The sequence below is a fragment of the Bos indicus x Bos taurus genome, chromosome 3 (genome assembly GCF_003369695.1).
Source record: "Bos indicus x Bos taurus breed Angus x Brahman F1 hybrid chromosome 3, Bos_hybrid_MaternalHap_v2.0, whole genome shotgun sequence".
Classification (NCBI taxonomy): domain Eukaryota; kingdom Metazoa; phylum Chordata; class Mammalia; order Artiodactyla; family Bovidae; genus Bos; species Bos indicus x Bos taurus.
The window spans coordinates 19,144,835-19,162,491 of record NC_040078.1 but is presented as its reverse complement, the minus strand read 5'-3'; the positions used below and the strand labels follow the sequence as shown (position 1 = coordinate 19,162,491).

Sequence of the window (17,657 nt, the reverse complement as noted above, 5' to 3'; positions counted from 1 at the left end):
CTGCTCTTAATATCCCCAGAATCATGATCAATGGCTGGATCATATGGAAATTCTGTTTCTGATTTTTTGAGGAACCGCCATACTGTTTTCCATAGCAGCTGTACCGTTTTACATTCCCAGCAGTACACAGCAGCTCAAATGATTTTATGATTGACTAGGTAAACAATTGTGCCTTTTGGAAAATAATACTGAAATTTTTCCCTCACTTAATTTTAGTTGATATTTTTGTATCATATTTTGATGGTGGGACCGTCTCATGCATCTCATCAATTCTAAGATGCCATCAGTTGTAAGATGCACTAGTATTTTATGTACTGCTAAGAGAAAAAAGCTATCAATTAAACAACATATATCACTGATTATAAGACACATCCCAATTATAGGAATAATAAAATGTGAGAAAACTATGCATCTTAGAATTGATGAAATACTAGATAATAATGCTGGTAATGTGCCTTTTCCTTAAAAAATTGATAAAGTCAAAATCTATAGTAGGATATATTTATTTTCTGGCTAAACCTACCAGATTAAACATACATTTAAACTACTTTTTGAAAGCTTACTAGAATAATCGTAATGGATTTTAAGAGGCGTAAACCTGTGAAGAGAATAGGCAGGACGCAATAGATGAGAATGGTCAACACTTTTTAGAAAACGAATGTTTGAATGAGTCAGCAGGACTTTGGTATTTGGTTATTGTGGAAGAATTGGTAAGAGGCATGTGGAAAGTTACAAACGTAAGGCAGTTAACTTAAAAGAAGAACGAAATGTATAAGAAAAGAAGCCCTGGTAACAGCACATGATTTAGTTGTGAATAATGTTTACATGCTTATAATAATGTATTGAGTACAGTATTCAATACTGATTACTGATTTAGTTTTTATTGAGATGTTGGAGGAAGAAGAGAGAGTGCAGGAGTGGTATATGAAAGCTAAAACATTACGATTTTTGGCTGCACATTATGGTATGCGGGATCCTAGTTCCCCAACCAGGGATTGAACCCATGCCCTCTGCAGTGGAAGCATGGATGCTCAACCACTGGACCACCAGGGTAGTCCCTAAAGCTTTTTTTAAAAAACTCTTTTTATTTATTTTTAAAAATAATTTATTTATTTATGGCTATGCTGGGTCTTCATTGCTGTGCAAGCACTTTCTCTAGTTAGGTGAGCAGGAGGCTACTCTCTGGTTACAGTGCGTGACTTCTTTTTTTGGGGAGCATGGCCTCTAGGGCGCGCAGGCTTCAGTAGCTGTGGCATGTGGATTCAGTAGTTGCAGCTCCCGGGCTAGAGCACAGGCTCAGTAGTTGTGGCACACGGGCTTAGTTGCTCCGAGGCATGTGAGATCTTCTGGGATCAAGGGTTGAACCCATGTCTTCTACATTGGCAAGAGGATTCTTTACCACTGGGCCACTAGGGAAGCCCAAAACTTATTTTAACGCAGCAACTCAACATTGTCTAAAATTGACAAGTTAGGGAATTAGCATAAGCATGACATTTAGAATTATGAAAGGAATATCACAAAAAACTGCTTACAGTCCTTAACAATATCTGGAATGAGGCTGTGCGATCAAACTTGTTTTGGTTAGGTGCCTCTCAGTAATACATATTTTTAAAAACTATTATCTCTTTTATTTCATAAGTTTTTTTCAATTAAGGGAAAAAGGAATCCAGTGTCCTGATATTTATGTTTTCCACTCAGCTAGTCAGGCAATATAATCTTGATTAGAAATGAGTGAGGAGAGAACATTTTTACTGCCCCACATGAAAATAGTTCACTTAGAGTTGCGGGAGTAGATGTTCACTCTGGCCCACCTCTGCCCAGGGGAAGTGGTCATCAGTAAGTACTTAAGTGCTATTACTAGTCGGACAGTTCTAGGTATTAGAGATACTGAATTGATAAACCAATATTTGTTTGTTTTCCCTCTTTACTTCTCTCCCAACTTTTTCAGTCTAACTGATTTAAATTTGATCTAGCTGGAGCACCAAGTCTTTTGGTGATAGTGTTCAGGTTCTGCAGGACATTGGTGGCAGTTCTCATTGAGCATCGCCTCTGGGAATGTAATCTCTCTGCCTAAGTGAACCCTCACTTGTATGGCTAGGACTGGGGAGACACTGGGATACTCTTTCCAGTGGCAGTGCCAGGGAGGATATATCCTTGTGTGGTTCAGAACAGGCAAATGATGCCAATGTCAATGATAGTAATGATTTATATATATTTTACAAAGCTGTTAACATCTTTTATCTTGTTTTGTTCTCTACCTTCAATATGGATTTTATTCTTGTTTTGCAGACTGAGAGGGTTTAAGTGACGTACTCAAATGTATATGGGTACGTGACAGCTAGAATTTGAACTTGTCTCTTGACTTCAACCCTGAATTCATTCTAATTGGCAAATGTTTTCCTGTAAAAGACTATGGGGAATGATTTCTACCTGAAGGAAATCGGCAGTTTTCTGATGAAGATTCAGGTGGTTCCCTGCCTGGTGTCTGCATAGGGTTGTCTTTGGAGTAACTCACTGAGGGTACATCCTGAATGCCCTGGACAAATGGTTCTGTTTGTTCTTTTTCTTTTTTTTCCTCCCAAAGATCAGTTTTCCCTTCCATTGGATTTTTAAAATTTTTCTTGGAGTGGAGGAGAGGTGGAGTAAGATTGGGAAGGGGATGTATGTTTCATACAGCTGAACCAGGAATAGTTTAGTATATTATATCTGGATACCTTCATTTTTATATCAGATTCTCGCTGGAAGCTTTTCTGTTTATGGTCTCATATTTATCACTTCTCTCTTCCAGTTGCTACCCCGCTGGCCTAAGGTCTTGTTTCACTTCATGCTTAAAGTACCACAGTATCATTGATCTTCCTTGTTTCATTCTCTTCTTAGCTTAAGTCATTTGGCAGTCATGTAGAGATCAATCTTTCTGAAACAACAACTTTTTATTATTTATTTTAGCTCTCTACTGTCCTTAAGTCTAAATTCCTATGCCTGCTCTTTGGGATCATTCATGTTCTATTAATCTATGCATCCAGAATTATATTTCATTGTCCACTAACATGTATCCTTTATTCTGATCAGGCAGGTTTGTCTCCTGAATATATTTAAATTCAAACCCATTTCTGTTTCCTGACTTTAGCCTGAAGTTTCTCCTATTCAGCCTATCCTGTGGGGTCCAACCAAGACTTCCTTGATAACTACAGTTAGCAATACGCTTTCCTGTTCTGGCTGCATGCATCACTTACAATTTATGTCACACATTTTTGCTACTTCATCGTTATCTTTAATACAGTATTGTGTACTATCTTTCAGTGTTCTGTAATTATTTCACATGTATAAATTAACCTGAATTTAAATCTCTTAACAGGACAGACCTAGAATAAGAGTTGCAGAGTTCACAGGCAATGATGATGATGGTCCAGATGGATAGGAATTATTGTGAAAATGAATCTGTATCCCTTTATTTTTATCAAGAATGTACTTGATGATAATTTTTACAGTTCTTTCTTACTTGCCTTTGTTTTGGTGACAGGCTGTTGATGATGTGAAAAAAGGTTACATCAAAGCAGAGGAAAAATCCTACCAATTACAGAAGCTCTATGAACAAAGGAAAATGGTCATGGTAGGTTTATGTTCCATAATCTCTTTATAAAATGCCCCTTATCCCTATTTAAATTTAATTTAATTTTATATTGGAGAACAGGTGATTTAAAATGTTATGTTAGTTTCAGGTATAGAGCAAAGTGATTCAGTTGTACATATATCCATTCTTTTTCAGATTGTTTTCCCATATAGGTTTTTACAGAATATTGAGTATAGTTCTCCATGCTATACAGTAGGTCTTTGTTGATTATCTATTTTATATATAGTAGTTTCTATATATTAATCCCAAACTCCTAATTTGTCCTCTCCGCCCCCACCTTTCCCCTTTGAAAATTATGTTTGTTTTCCAAGTCTGTGAGTCTGTTTTCTGTATATATTCATTTGTATTATTTTTTAGATTCCACATGTAAGTAGTTGTGATAAGTCCCTTTGTAGCCTTTTTTTAGATTCCACATATAAATGATATCATATGGTATTTGTCTTTCTCCTTCTGACTTCACTCAGTATGATAATCTCTTTTTGAATTATAGTTTTGTCTGGATATATGCCTGGGAATGGGATTGCTGGATCATATGGGAATTCTATTTTTAGTGTTATGAGGCATCTCCATACTATTTTCCATAGTGGCTGCATCGGCTTACATTCCCACCAACAGTTGTTGGAGGGTTACTTTTTCCCCACACCCTTTCCAGCATTTGTTATTTGTAGACTTTTTGATGATGGCCATTCTGACTGGTATGAGGTGATGCCTCATTATAGTTTTGATTTGCATATCTAATAATTAAAAATGTTGAGCATCTTTTCATGTGTTTTTTGAAAATTCCCCTTCTTATCTTTTAAATGTTGTTCTAGTCATTTTTTGAAAGATGTTGCAACCTGGTCAGTGACTTAACTGATTTAAAAAGGAGTAGTATTGGGACTATCCAGTAGTCCAGTAGTTAAGACTCCACACTCCCAAGGCAGCGGCATGGATTCAGTCCCACGTCAGGGAGCTGAGATTCTGAGTGCCACATGGTGCAGCCAAAGAAACAAAAAAGGAGAGGGGATATAGAGCTTGATATAAAGTCTATTGTGTTCCTCTATTTAGCACACTAAGAGCTTATTGTTTTATATATGGGTATATAACTTTATTATTAGTGATTACTAAACAATATTCTTTTTTATAATAAAAAGGCCTAAAAGATGTGCAAAACATTTAATATGATAAAAATAAAATTCTATGAGAATATTTAGGTGTTTTAACATTAGAAATTATTTTAGTTCTGGTTTAGCAGTGGTGAAGTCATTTGTTTTCACAACTCCCATCTCTGCAGTTGCTCAGACATTTATGCTCAGTAGTGCTCTTGGTTAGTGTGATATCCTAGAGCTATGCTATTTGATTCCATAGCTACTAGCCTCGTGTGGCTACTTAAATTTAATTTTAAATTTATTTAACTTAAATAAAATTTAAAATTCAATTCCTCAGATGCATTAGCACATTTCAGGTATTGAGTGAGTTGCTAGTAGCTACTGTATTGGACAGCTCAGACACGGAACATTTTCATCACCACAGAAAGTTCTGTTGGAGAGGGCTACTACTATATTCTTAGAATATTTCAAAAATAGTTTTGAATTTATATCTGCCATAAATGGAGAGATGAAACTTGTCAAAAATAAAATGTATAAAGAACATTTATAAAGACTCTACTCATCATTTTAAAACTTCTTTCCTGGCCAGTTCATATAGTTGAGAATTTTCCAATTATAGTTTTTCCTAATAGTTTTCATATAGTTTTTACACGATAGAATAGGAAATCACAGTTCACTCCAGTATTCTTGCCTGGAAAATTCCATGGTTAGAGGAACCTGGTGGGCTACAGTCCATGGAGTTGCAAAGAGTCAGATACAACTGAGCAGTTGAGCACAGTTTTTACAGAAGGCAATAATTGCATTGGTAATAATTCTAATAGGCCACTTGAGTTTCTTTTGTACTTTCTGAGCAGTTTTTAGGAGGGAATGTTTGGAATAAGAATACAAACAAGTTAGTCACTGAAGTTATTTAGCTCCTAGTCTTGTATCTAGGTGGGATATTTATTTTATCACTCATATGACAAAGAGGGAACCATCTACCAGTGTTCTGCATACCAACAGGCTGAAATAGACATTCCCCAAGTCTTTTAAATGGAATTAAGTCTTCGCAGAATTTTGGTTAAGGAAATTTTGCTGTGTGGGAGACAAGATTTTAAAACTGAGCTTCCACCTCCTCTTTAATGGTATTGTCTTCTATATATTAATGCATAATTCTGACCAAAACGTCTGCATCTTTTGGTGAAAAGGGCTGTTAACCCCTACAATAGTTCTTTGGCTTTATCAAAACCAACAGAATCAAAGTAATTTCATAAAAGCTTCTGAATGTGGAATACATACTGTTTCTTTGTACAGGTAGCACTCTAAGTGCACTGTCTTCCATTTATACATTTACAAAAAATATTTGTTGAGCACCAAGTGTGTGCCAGGCACAATGCAAGGTGCTAGAGAAATAAATAGGTTTGAGTTGTTCTGTGGCAAAATATAGCAAGTCTGAGTTTAACAAACATAGTAATCTATTTTGAAGTTATTTCTTAGACTCGTCTGTATCTTGTCATACAAGGTGAAGAACTCAAGTGCAATTCGTGCGTCGATGTTCCCTTGGGTCGTCTTGAGTATCCATGTAAAGCATGCTTAAGCGTTCATGGGGTCTGCTCTCCTGAAAGCCTGGTGCCAGTATACAGTTTTGTACTGGCCATGTAATATCGCAACCTGACTTTAAAGACTTCCTGCTGCTGCTGCTGCCAAGTCGCTTCAGTCGTGTCTGACTCTGTGCGACCCCATAGACGGCAGCCCACCAGGCTCCCCCGTCCGTGGGATTCTCCAGGCAAGAACACTGGAGTGGGTTGCCATTTCCTTCTCCAGTGCATGAAAGTGAAAAGTGAAAGTGAGGTCGCTCAGTCGTGTCAGACTCTTTGCGACCCCATGGACTGCAGCCCACCAGGCTCCTCCGTCCATGGGATTTTCCAGGCAAGAGTACTGGAGTAGGTTACCATTGCCTTCTCCTCCCCCTCCCCCCAAAAAGCTTAGATTTTATTCAAGTGTTAGTGTTCAGAGACATTAGCCTAGACAGTGGTCATGGTCAATACACTGAAACTTCCACCTCTGATGGATCCCTCAGAGCCCGTGGGTCTTGATACCATTATGTATAATAGCTTAGCATGTTGATAGGCCTAAGATTAGGCCTGATCACTACGATATTTTGCCAGATAAATGTGAGACTTTCAGCCATTCACAAACTTCTCACTCTCAGTTTCTTTTTTGTAAATTGGGGATGTTAGGATTGCTTGTTATCAAGTAGAGTCTTGACGAAACCTCACAAAGTTCTTAACAGATAAATAAGCTTTGCATAAGTTCCTTTGCTCCCCACATACAGAGGATAGCTCATACCTTTGCCGTAGTTTGTAATACCCAGTATGATCAAAATGTTTTTGTTTTTTACTTATTTACAAAGTTAGATTGAATCTCAAATTTGGATGGTTGAGAATATAATGTATACAAGACTTGTTTTTTCTTTTTTCTCTGTCTTTTTTTACTCTCTTTCAAATAGTGAATGTGTGCAACTTATGTCTTACGATTATTGAACTGACAAATAGAGGTTTCTGGGTTTGTGTTTGTCAGCGTAATTTTAATGATTTCACATAAGGTGGTATATGTGGAGGTCAGTGTTTCTCAAAGTGTAGTCCCCCAGCTCAGTTACACAGGAGTCACTTGTGAAGCCTGCTTCAAGTGCATATTTCTGGACTCTGCCTCACGTATACTAAGCCAGAATCTCTAGGGGCAAGATCTAGAAATCTTTGTAAAGATTTTTACAGAAGCACCCTAATGAGTCTGAAACTTAAGGTGCTTGAGAATTGCTGCCCTTGAAATTTGGGAGAGTTGGTTCCCATGGTTCCTCTCAGGCCTTGATTTCAATATTAGATCTGGTTTGACCCTCCGCAGGAAGTTTGGGATAACAGAGAGTTCTCCAGAATGGATTTCCATCCCCCCACTGAAAGTGTTTGCTCTGTTAAGTACTTTGTCTCTGCCTGAATAACTGTCCTATTTTGGTATTTACCTATCTTGCTGAACAGTGAATGTTTATAAAATGTCTCAGGCCATACCTGTCCTCTTCTCTTGCCTAATGCGGGGCAGTCATCTTAAGTGGTATGCAAATCAGAGAAGCTAATTTAGGATACATATTTATTAAAAATATAATATGAAAGGAGAATGGACAGGGTAATTTTTGTTTGAAATATAAACAGATACATAGTTATACCCTTAAGTAAATATGTTTGAAAATAAAGGTTAACTTCCCTTTTGGAAATTTTGATACATGTAAAATTTTAAGTATTTCTTCTCTGCACTTTCTGCAAATCCTAGAATATAGAGATTGCCCTCTTAAAGCTGAGAAATACTACCTGACCTGATAATTTTGGGAAAATCTTGTTTCCCCAGTGACACTTTACCTTAATGGAGCCTTTAAAATTATTTTTTGTAGCTGTCATATATTGAATACCTAATTATGTACTAAGTACTTTCAGAGGTTACAAATAGCTGTATGGTATAGATGCTATTTAATGTTATTATTTCTGTTTTTCTGGAAGAGGAGACTAAGGCTCCTAGGTTTAGTAATTTGCTTGAGTTCAAATAACTTGCCCAAGATTACGCATTTAGGAAGTGATGGGGCCAGGATTCAAGCCCAGGGCATCTGGGCCCAGGAGCTGGATCACTCCTTGGTGCAGTTTCCTATCTTGTCATAACCCCAGAAGAGGTCTTTCCTGTATCATCCATTGCCTGTCATATTTACCAGAATGAAGTAGCCAGAGATTTCTTTTGATCATAGTGCCAGTAGAAGGGCTAGGCAGTTTATCACTGACTCAGGAAGGATGATGATAAAGGGTGATCAGTGGGGTAATGGAAGGAAGGAGACAGAAGAAAAATGATGCAAACAAGTATTTTGGCCCTTCTGAATTGACACTGACCCTGTGTTCTTGCTTCCCTTTTTTAAGTTTTCACCTTTAAAGTGGTGGTTATTTTACCTGAGCAGAAGTAACTACAAAGTAGGGAGGGGAACCTGTGGTGTGACTCCTTCCCGCCCCGCCTCTTAGACCTCCCCACACAGTCCCTGGTGGCAGTAGGAAGCAGCGCTGGGCACCGCCCCTCGGCACCAGAGCCACAGGTGTAGGCAGCGTAGGGTCTTTCTGTGCCTGTGTCTCTCTTGGTGAGGCAGAAGGCAGCTCTCCAGTGTATTCCAACTTCCTCACGCATCTAGTTGAAATCAGCTAGGGGATCCACCTTTGTCTTCTCTCTAACTCTCTATCTGCACACATTTCCACTGTGCCTGTTGTTCCTGTGTGACATGCAGATGGTGGTGTCACACAGATGCAAGACCATTTGCTTGTTTCCCAGGCAGGCTATGAGGAAACCAGGTCAGAGTCCATGCGTCGTCTTTTGTTCTTATCATCTTTTCTCTGTTTCTCTCCTACTTTCTTTCCCGCTCCTTCTCTTTTACTCTGTCCCCTCAATTCAAAGTAGTGTTAAGGAAGAGAGAGGCTAGCCTTAACTGTGGAGGAAAAGAGTCAAAAGAGTTCAGAGACCTCTCTGGGGAGCCTTGTACCTGCGAGGGTCACATAGGTCACTTGATTCGGGTCCAGATGCTTTTTAAGGAGACATATATGCTGGAGACCCAGGGGACAGCGGGGCTGAAGGGGACTAGTTGGTAATAGAGAAAAAGGATCAGAGGCCTAGAAACTAAAGCTGATTTGTAATCCTGGTTGTACCACTTATTATTACGTGTAACATTAAGCAAGTCTCATATTATTCTGGGTTTCTATAAAGTGACTAAGTTTTAAGTTTCTCTCAGCTTAAACCTTTTATGAATATGAGATTGGGTGGTTTACTCCTCATCACTGAGATCACTCTAACTTTTGATTGGAGAGGGCATGAGAAACATTAGTTCTCAGATAGATTTGATTTTGTCCCTTGCTGCTGCTAAGTCACTTCAATCGTGTCGGATTCTGTGCGACTCCATAGACAGCAGCCCACCAGGCTCCCCCGTCCCTGGGATTCTCCAGGCAAGAACACTGGAGTGGGGTGCCATTGCCTTCGTCCCTTAGGTACAGTGAAAATAGAGGGCGGGACTAAATGGCATTATGAGTTCCCTCCTTGGAGTCTTGGTTGCAGTCTCTTTTCTGGCTTCATTTATTTACCTTTGTTAAGTAGAGAAAGAGACAAGTGTTGAAGTATGAAAGTGAAAGTTAGGAGAAGGCTGAAGGATCATCCAGGAGTCCTGTCCCAGCTTAACGATGCATGTGAGGCCAGAGGCACGGTCTATAGGTTGCGAGGATTTTCTTGGTTCTTTTGTACCTTCTCAGCAGCTCTTGAGGATGGTATAGTTCTAGAGTAGCACTGTTTCTCTTTCCTTTTTTTTCCCCTAGTACCTCAACATGCTAAGGACTTGTGAGGGCTACAATGAAATTATCTTCCCCCACTGTGCCTGCGACTCCAGGAGGAAGGGGCATGTCATCACAGCCATCAGCATCACGCACTTTAAATTGCATGCCTGCACTGAAGAAGGACAGCTGGAGGTGAGAGCCCACTGAGCACGCCCCAGGAGGCCGGGGCAGGACCGGGAACGCAGGGAATGCTTGGTGCTCACTCGCTACGTTTCGGTCCTACTTGGGGTGGGGGAGAGTGGAATCAAAATTGTTTTGACTGGGATACCTGGGCTCTGGGTGCACACTGCTCCTTGCCTTCACTGGCTGTTTACATTGACTTTTATTCTTCTGTCAGTCTTTTCCATGAAATGCTATAGACATCTCTACATTTCTTTTCTGCTGCCTGGTTCAGAACCCATCTTACCTAAGCTCCCCAGCATTCTCAAACTTACGCTCTTGATTGTTCAGAACCAGGTAATAGCATTTGAATGGGATGAGATGCAGCGATGGGATACAGATGAAGAAGGAATGGCCTTCTGTTTTGAATATGCGCGAGGAGAGAAGAAGCCTCGATGGGTTAAAATCTTCACACCATATGTGAGTGATGGTTGGGGAAACATGCTTGGGGAAAGTAGATTGGGTTTAAAGTTCTCCGAAAGCTAAATGCATAAATGGAGCTGTAGGGATAACAGTCAAGATCTGAACCTGTTTGAATCCCCAGGTTCTTCTGTCTTTCCTTTAGATTAGCAGTTTCACTTTCCTCTTGACTCACAATTACCACTAGAAGGAGCCAGAGAATAGGAGATGAGCCAGGCCTGGGTTTTATGGAGTCTCTTAAGGTTGTTCTCAGGCTGAGCAAGTTTGGAAGGTGACTCTGGGTAGGAGTTTAAAGGAATGGTTTTGTGATGCCTGGTCTGGAGAAGGCAGTGAATGTTGCTTTGTCATTTTTCAGTTTAATTACATGCATGAATGCTTCGAGAGGGTGTTCTGCGAGCTCAAGTGGAGAAAAGAGGTAATTCTAAACAATCTTGAATTGACCTTTTCATCTTTATTTGTTTGTTTATAATGTACACTCCTTTATCCAAATACCTGGGACCCTCACTTCCATCTTTCTAGGAATATTAGAGACTGGTTATCCCACATGAGCCAGGGCACTCTTTGAGGAGTCTTAGTTAGAGATCAGTCATTCCACATGAGCCAGGATCTTCTAGGAGTATTAGTTAGAGACCAGTCATCCCACACGAGCCAGGACACTCCTCCAGGAGGATTAGTTAGAGACCGGTCATCCCATATGAGCCAGGATGCTCTTCTAGGAGTATTAGTTAAGAGACCCGTTATCCCATATAAGCCAGGACACTTTCTAGGAGTATTAGTTACAGACTTGTCATCCCACGTGAGCCAGGACACTCTTCTAGGAGTATTAGTTAGAGACCAGTCATCCCACATGAGCCAGGATTCTCTTCTAGGAGTATTAGAGACCGGTCATCCCACATGAGCCAGGACACTTTCTAGGAATATTAGGTACAGACTTGTCATCCCACGTGAGCTGGGACACTCTTCTAGGAGTATTAGAGACCAGTCATCCCACATGAACCAGGATACTTTTCCAGAGAGGTCATTAGCTTTGGATGCTAAACCAGACTGTGCAAAAAAAAATCCCTGTTTCCCGTGTCAAGAGGGTGGCTGTTGGCCACAGGCTGTTCATCTCCGTGGCTTCATGGACCCTCCTCTACCTATTTTTTTATCAGTCGCCCTCCGTATTGTTCCTGGTCCAGAAGCGCAGTTGTACTTAGCTTTAGTCCTGACTAGATGAGATGTTAAAGAGCGTGTAGGATAACCAGGAGTGTGTGTGTGTGTGTGTGTGGTTTCTCCTGCTGCTTTCCTGCTGTCTGTACATGCTAGTGATGGAACAGAATTTAAAAGATTCTGAATAATTAGCTGCTTACTCTCCAAGAAGATGTTTTTGAGGTTCAGAAAGCAAAGTAAGGAATATGACCATTTGTATTCTTGGTTTTGTAGGAAGCACACAGGGCTCTGGGGATCAGATCTGGATTCTCTCCTGACCATTTTTCTTTCTGTGATTCTGTTCAAATTGGCCTCCCTGGATCTCAGTTTTCTCATCTTTTCTTATCTGTGAGATTGAAAGACTCAGCTGGATAAGTTATATCCTGGGTCCCTTCCAGCTCTAAAAGGCTGTGATTCTTGATGGAAAGTTGTATCCAGTGATGAGGCCCATCATGTCGAGTCATCCTGTCGTACATTTTCTGTGTGAGGGGTTGTCTCTGGATGGGAGGAGATGAAGACACCCGAGGCTTCCCAGTAACTCTTGTCTTTTTTTCCTTTCAGAACATTTTCCAGATGGCGAGGTCACAACAGAGAGATGTGGCCACCTAGCCTTTCATTACCCTGTTCCTTCTCTTCACCTTCATCCTCTTATCCCTTTCGTCTCCCATGTCAGACAGAGTAACCATTAACACAGAAGAAGAGAAAAAGGAAAAAAGTCATTATATTCAAAAGCCCTAAACTAAATGTCATTAATAATCCTTCTGAGTTTCATATCTCTGTAATTGAGCTGGTAGAGAAGAATAGATGGGTCAGCACCAGGAGTCAGCTGAGTTAAGACAGGAAAAGAAATAAGCCCAACCAATTCGCCAAAGGGATCTTTGTCCTTTCCTCTGGGCCTCATACCAACAGACTCTCCTTGTACTATATTTTTAGAACTGGAACTATGAACTCCATCCATTTGCACTGTTCAGACATATATATGTATGTATGTAAAAATTATATATACGCAAATTAGCTGCACGTATATACATATATATATTTCTTTTTAAATTTCATATTGATGGCAGTACCTTTTTTAGCTTGTGTTTTTACACACCTTTCACTAGAACTCATGATTTCTCTCTTGCTCTCTTTATTTTGAAACAAACTTTAAAAAGGAAAAAAAAAATTTTACAGGGAAAAATACCTCTCCTCATGAAGGACTCGAAAAGTTTACAACCTGCTCGGGTTTTCCCCCCTTTTTTGTATTGAATGAAGATTTTGGACCATGGGTTGCCATAGAGTCTGAGGAGCAAGGAGCATAGTTTCTTTATCTTCAAAAGGCTGCTGGGGAGGAGACAGAAGTGTGTTTTTCAAGGGCAGTGGGGCTGCAGATCTGCAGGAAAAGTCTGAAGACTTGGTGTGGTCTCTCTTGATTCCAAGACAACGTTCCTGGTCCATTTCTCTGTCTTCCACTCATGGCCTTTAGCCACATTCCACATCTTCCTGCTTCCTAAGGGCCCCCTGTGTGCTTTTCCAGCAGGCCTAGAATGAACGGGAAGGGGAGCTCAGGAGGTTGATGCCCAGACGCCTGAAACACTTCATGGTCATGATTGCCCATTTCTCTGCTGTTTGTAAAGCAGGGGTCGTACTCGGGACCAGAGTCAAAGCTGACATCTTTAGGCACAAAGATTGGACTTAGGTAGGGGAGGAAAGAAGAAAGGCCCTGTGTACGTAAGCTTCTTCCTACTCCGTTCCTACCAGTAACACCGTAACTGTTAGGTTCTCTGTGACTTCCTTAAACAACCATGTTGGGGAAGGATCTGACCATATCCCCAAGGCCTTGGGGAAACTTGGAATGGGTCAGTGATCTGAGCCAAGCAAAACCATAACCCGTCTAAGCCAGCTGAGGACCCAGAAAGGAACAGTAGGAATATGGTTGATTTGGGTTGGATCTCAACTTTTAATTAAAAGGAGATTGAAGGAAAATATTTTTGTCCCTTAAAAGAGCGCCTCATCTGACCTTGCAGTTAGACCTTTTGAGACCTAAGAACTGCATTCCTGGGTCTGGGGCCAGGGCTGACTGGGGGTTGAGAATGTCGCTCTCTCAAAGGCTGCCCTCCGGGCGTGAGAGCAGCAGGAGCAACATTCTCAATCCCCAGGCTCCAAAGAGATGGTGTTGAGAGCTCGTAGTCAGGCTCTGCTGTTTCTGAAACACATCTTTGAGCCTCTTTTACTTTTTTCCTTCTCTGCCTTCTGCACAAAAGCCCTCACAGAGTGGCATCTTTTGCTTTGTCTAACTGGGAGGCAACCATAGTTGGCTGTAGTCACTGAGCAGTGTTGGGGTGGTTTGAAGTTTCTGTTTCTGTAACTTGTTTCTGCAGATGGTTGTGAGGCACTTTACTTTCTCTCTCACTCTGTTACCCTGGCAGGCACTTGCCCCGGGGGGTGTGGTATCATGTAGGACATCCAGTCTTTCCTCGCCTTCTCCAAACCAGGCGGGATCGCAGAGTGCAAACTGTAAGGAGGCTGTGCTTAAAGTCGCAGAGAGTGAGCCCTGCCTTGGAGGCTTTGGCACAGAATTAACTTCTTCTGGCATAAGTGAATTTAATAATGAGCCAGAGGACCATGGGAAGAAGGTATGTTGATTGCCCACTCCAAGGAGCTGAAGAGGTTTTTGGCCCCAGCTCCGTTCACACTTTAAAAATAGCAGTTTGCTCCTATTCTGTCAGAGTGGGAGAGGAATGAACAAATCCTGGAGTCCATGGGAAGCCCAAAGGCTGCCCTGCAGATGTGAGAGCAGCGGGGGTGCTCTTAGCGTGTGTAGACGCTGTTCCCTCCCTCCGCCCTGACCTGGCACTCACTTTGCACTTGGAGATTGGGTGGGGCCCACTGGATGGGTAGCCTGTTGGGAGAATATGTTGAGGGCCAGCCCCTACTTGAGGCTGTTCCATTAACAAAGCCCCAGCTTGGGGAGAAGGGGAAGGAGGGAAGGCCCAGAGGAAGGCTTTCTCGTCTCTTCCATTCACAGCAGGTGTCTTGCGATGGAGGCAGAGGTCTCTGGGGCTGTGCAGCTCCTAGGGTCAAGCTCTTCTTTGCATGAAGCAGTGTTCGTGTGATACCCTTTCCCTATTACTCTGCACTTCCTTTCTCGAATCCCTACTATCTTTCTTAGTCCTGGGTTCTGCTCAGGGAGGCTTCTCCTCAGTCTTTTTTTTTGCAATTTGTCTCCAGGAAATGGAGAAGTCCCCCTGCGCCCTGCTTTGCCCGCAGCAAAGCCAGCAGGATTGCCCTGGTCTCCTCTCCTTTCACCCCCGCAGAGAGTTCCCATCCTCTTTGATAAAAGCTCAGAGTTGTTAGGGGTCAGGAGAAAATGCAGGCCCTGAGAAACCTATCTCTGTAGAAAGTTTCCCTTGGCCCGTGCTTTGGGTTTTCTGCTCTTTATAGTTTAATTTTACTCTCCATTTTTCTCCCCTCCCCTTGCTCTAGGTCTAAGCTCAGCACAGGTGTGTGCTCAGGGCAGCTCCTAGGCCTGGACAGCTCTCAGGGAGGAATTAGGTAAATGTTCAGCATCCCCATACCTGGCCCATCTGGTTTCATCCTTTGCCCAGGCCAGTAGCTTTGGGTCACTCTCTCTTGTACCTCTAAATTCAGTGCTTGGAGCAGCAGTATAGGGCTCTGATGGGAGGTGATACCTCTGTCTCTCATTTCAGAATTTGCCAACTCGGGGACCTGGCTCTGGAAGGCAGTTTTCTTAAAGGGGATGTCATCCTGGGTGACCGGAAGTCTCCAAACCTAGAGGGACAGCGGTGCCCTCCCTTCTGTCCTTGGTGTTCTCTGGATTGATTCAGCAGTAGAAACCATTTGGTCTGTTGGGCCCCAGCACACCTGCTAGGTTCCTTCCAGGTTCACTGTGTCACATTAGCTTCCCTTTGGGAGGGTGATGTGGTTGAATACTCAGAGAGGAGAGGGGGTTGGTGTGCGTCGTTAGTCCCCCACCTTCCGGTTTCACCTCCTGCCTTCCTCTTCCTCTAAACCTGAGCACGTCATGCCAAGGCTCACTCATACGCAGTGGCGTCAGCTCACTCCTCAGCAGTAATCTAGGATGTGTGGGAAGCTTAGGGTTTTGGGGAGGAACAGAATCGAAGAGGGGAGTGATGTGGGTGGAGGCACTGGCCAACTGCTAAACTTGGACACCAGTTTTATATCACGCCCCCTTTGTAAGCCAGTGAGCTGGGCTTCAGTTTTCCCCAAACCATGCACACTTTTAATTTATTTGAGAGAAACTCTAATTGTATTTTCACTGCAGTATCTTGTATTTTTTATTTGTGATTTAGGAAATGTGAAGAGAAAATACACAGACACATAATGGCTAACAGTGTTTCTTTCATTCCTTGTTCTAGAGCTAACCACTCTAAAATTGTTTGGTAATGTCACTTAGTGTAATTAATTGTAACATATTCTTTTAAATAAATTGATTTATTGATGAAACTATTCTTTGGTTTCCTTGACTACAAATCCTTTGGGTTGTGTGGGAAGAGGTGAAGAAGGATGTTTGAGATTTGAGTTTGAATGATCCATCTGAAGATGGGGAGAAACATGTAACTGGCTCTCCTGCACAACTAGTGAGGCGGATGTTTGAGAGCAGGAGTTGGGGAGAGGTGGAAGAAGGAGAAGGAGAAAGGAGAAGCTGGGAGGCCCCTGGTCCACAGTTCAGTTTCCAGAAAGTTCCTTCTCCAGCTTTCAGGATTGGTTGTGCCAGTTCACTGAAGCTCCACATTGACTCACAGGACATCTCTCCCTCAGCCTGATGTAGATAGAGTCTGGCAGAGCCCTTGGGACAGGTTTTAGCACTGTCCCCCTGGCCCAGCAACATGTACTTTCTTTTTCACTTTTCAAGTAACAGGAAACTTCCCTCTGGAATCTGAACCGAAAGGTACATGTCACCTCTAACGAGTCCCAGCTCTGTACTGTGTACTCGGGTGATTGGAGTCCTTCCTCTGCACACATGGTCTTGCATGTTTTAGCTCTTGCAGAAGAGTCTCAGCTGCTGTGGACTGAGCACCTGTACTTCAGAATCCTTATTCTACTCTGTGTGTTAGTTTCTGGGCTGAATCTGTTGTGAAAAGTTCAGCGTTTTTGTTTGGTTGGATGTTTTAAATTATTTTTATAGACCCTCCTATTTTATTTCTATAATCGTGAGCCACATGCTTTTGCTCCTTGATTAGAGACCATGAGAGCAAGGAGTAGTTTGACATTTTGTTTGGCAGTTCGGGGAGAGACATTGCATGGGTCTCTCACTCAGCCGCCAGTACTAAATAATTGAAATTTGGTAAATATTAAAGTCCTTGATACTGGGAAAGATTGAGGGCAGAAGGAGAAGAGGGCGTCAGAGGATAAGATGGCTGGCTGGCATCACCAATGCAATGGACATGAACTTAGGCAAACTTCTGAAAGTGGTGAGGGACAGGGAGGCCTGGCGTGCTGCAGTCCATGGGGTCACAAAGAGTCGGACACAACTGGGTAACTGAACAACAACAGATACTACTGTGTTAATTGGGAAAAACAATTTTTTATTTAATGAGGAAAGAATCCACAGAGGGGTAGAAAGTGGAACTCCAGAGTTAGAATAACAGAAGGTAAAGTCAAATATTGATTATCTACTTTGTGCAGAGTGTTGTGTTAGATACTGCAATAGATACAAAAGCAAAGTAAGAAACTCTCCTGACTTTCAGGCTCTTGGAGGAATGGCCGTGATCCCCAGCTGTGGAAGGTTAAGTGGCAAAAGACTAGAAAAGATGAGAGAAAGATCTTTGG

The 17,657-nt window shown here is 41.8% G+C and overlaps 1 protein-coding gene across 2 annotated transcripts in view; it reads left to right on the top strand.

The window, feature by feature from the left end:
- SNX27 (sorting nexin family member 27) overlaps window positions 1-16,334 on the top strand; it is an 80,405-nt gene extending 64,071 nt beyond the window's left edge. The window contains exons 8-12 of one of the 2 annotated variants that reach the window (XM_027533544.1): window positions 3,521-3,610; window positions 10,077-10,226; window positions 10,545-10,673; window positions 11,029-11,088; window positions 12,423-16,334. In XM_027533544.1, the coding sequence (XP_027389345.1) occupies window positions 3,521-3,610; window positions 10,077-10,226; window positions 10,545-10,673; window positions 11,029-11,088; window positions 12,423-12,470 (477 nt within the window). In that variant the 3' untranslated portion in view covers window positions 12,471-16,334. The remainder of the gene's footprint in view (window positions 1-3,520; window positions 3,611-10,076; window positions 10,227-10,544; window positions 10,674-11,028; window positions 11,089-12,422) is intronic. The other variant, XM_027533549.1, reaches the window with a different exon arrangement.
- Window positions 16,335-17,657: the final 1,323 nt, after the last annotated feature.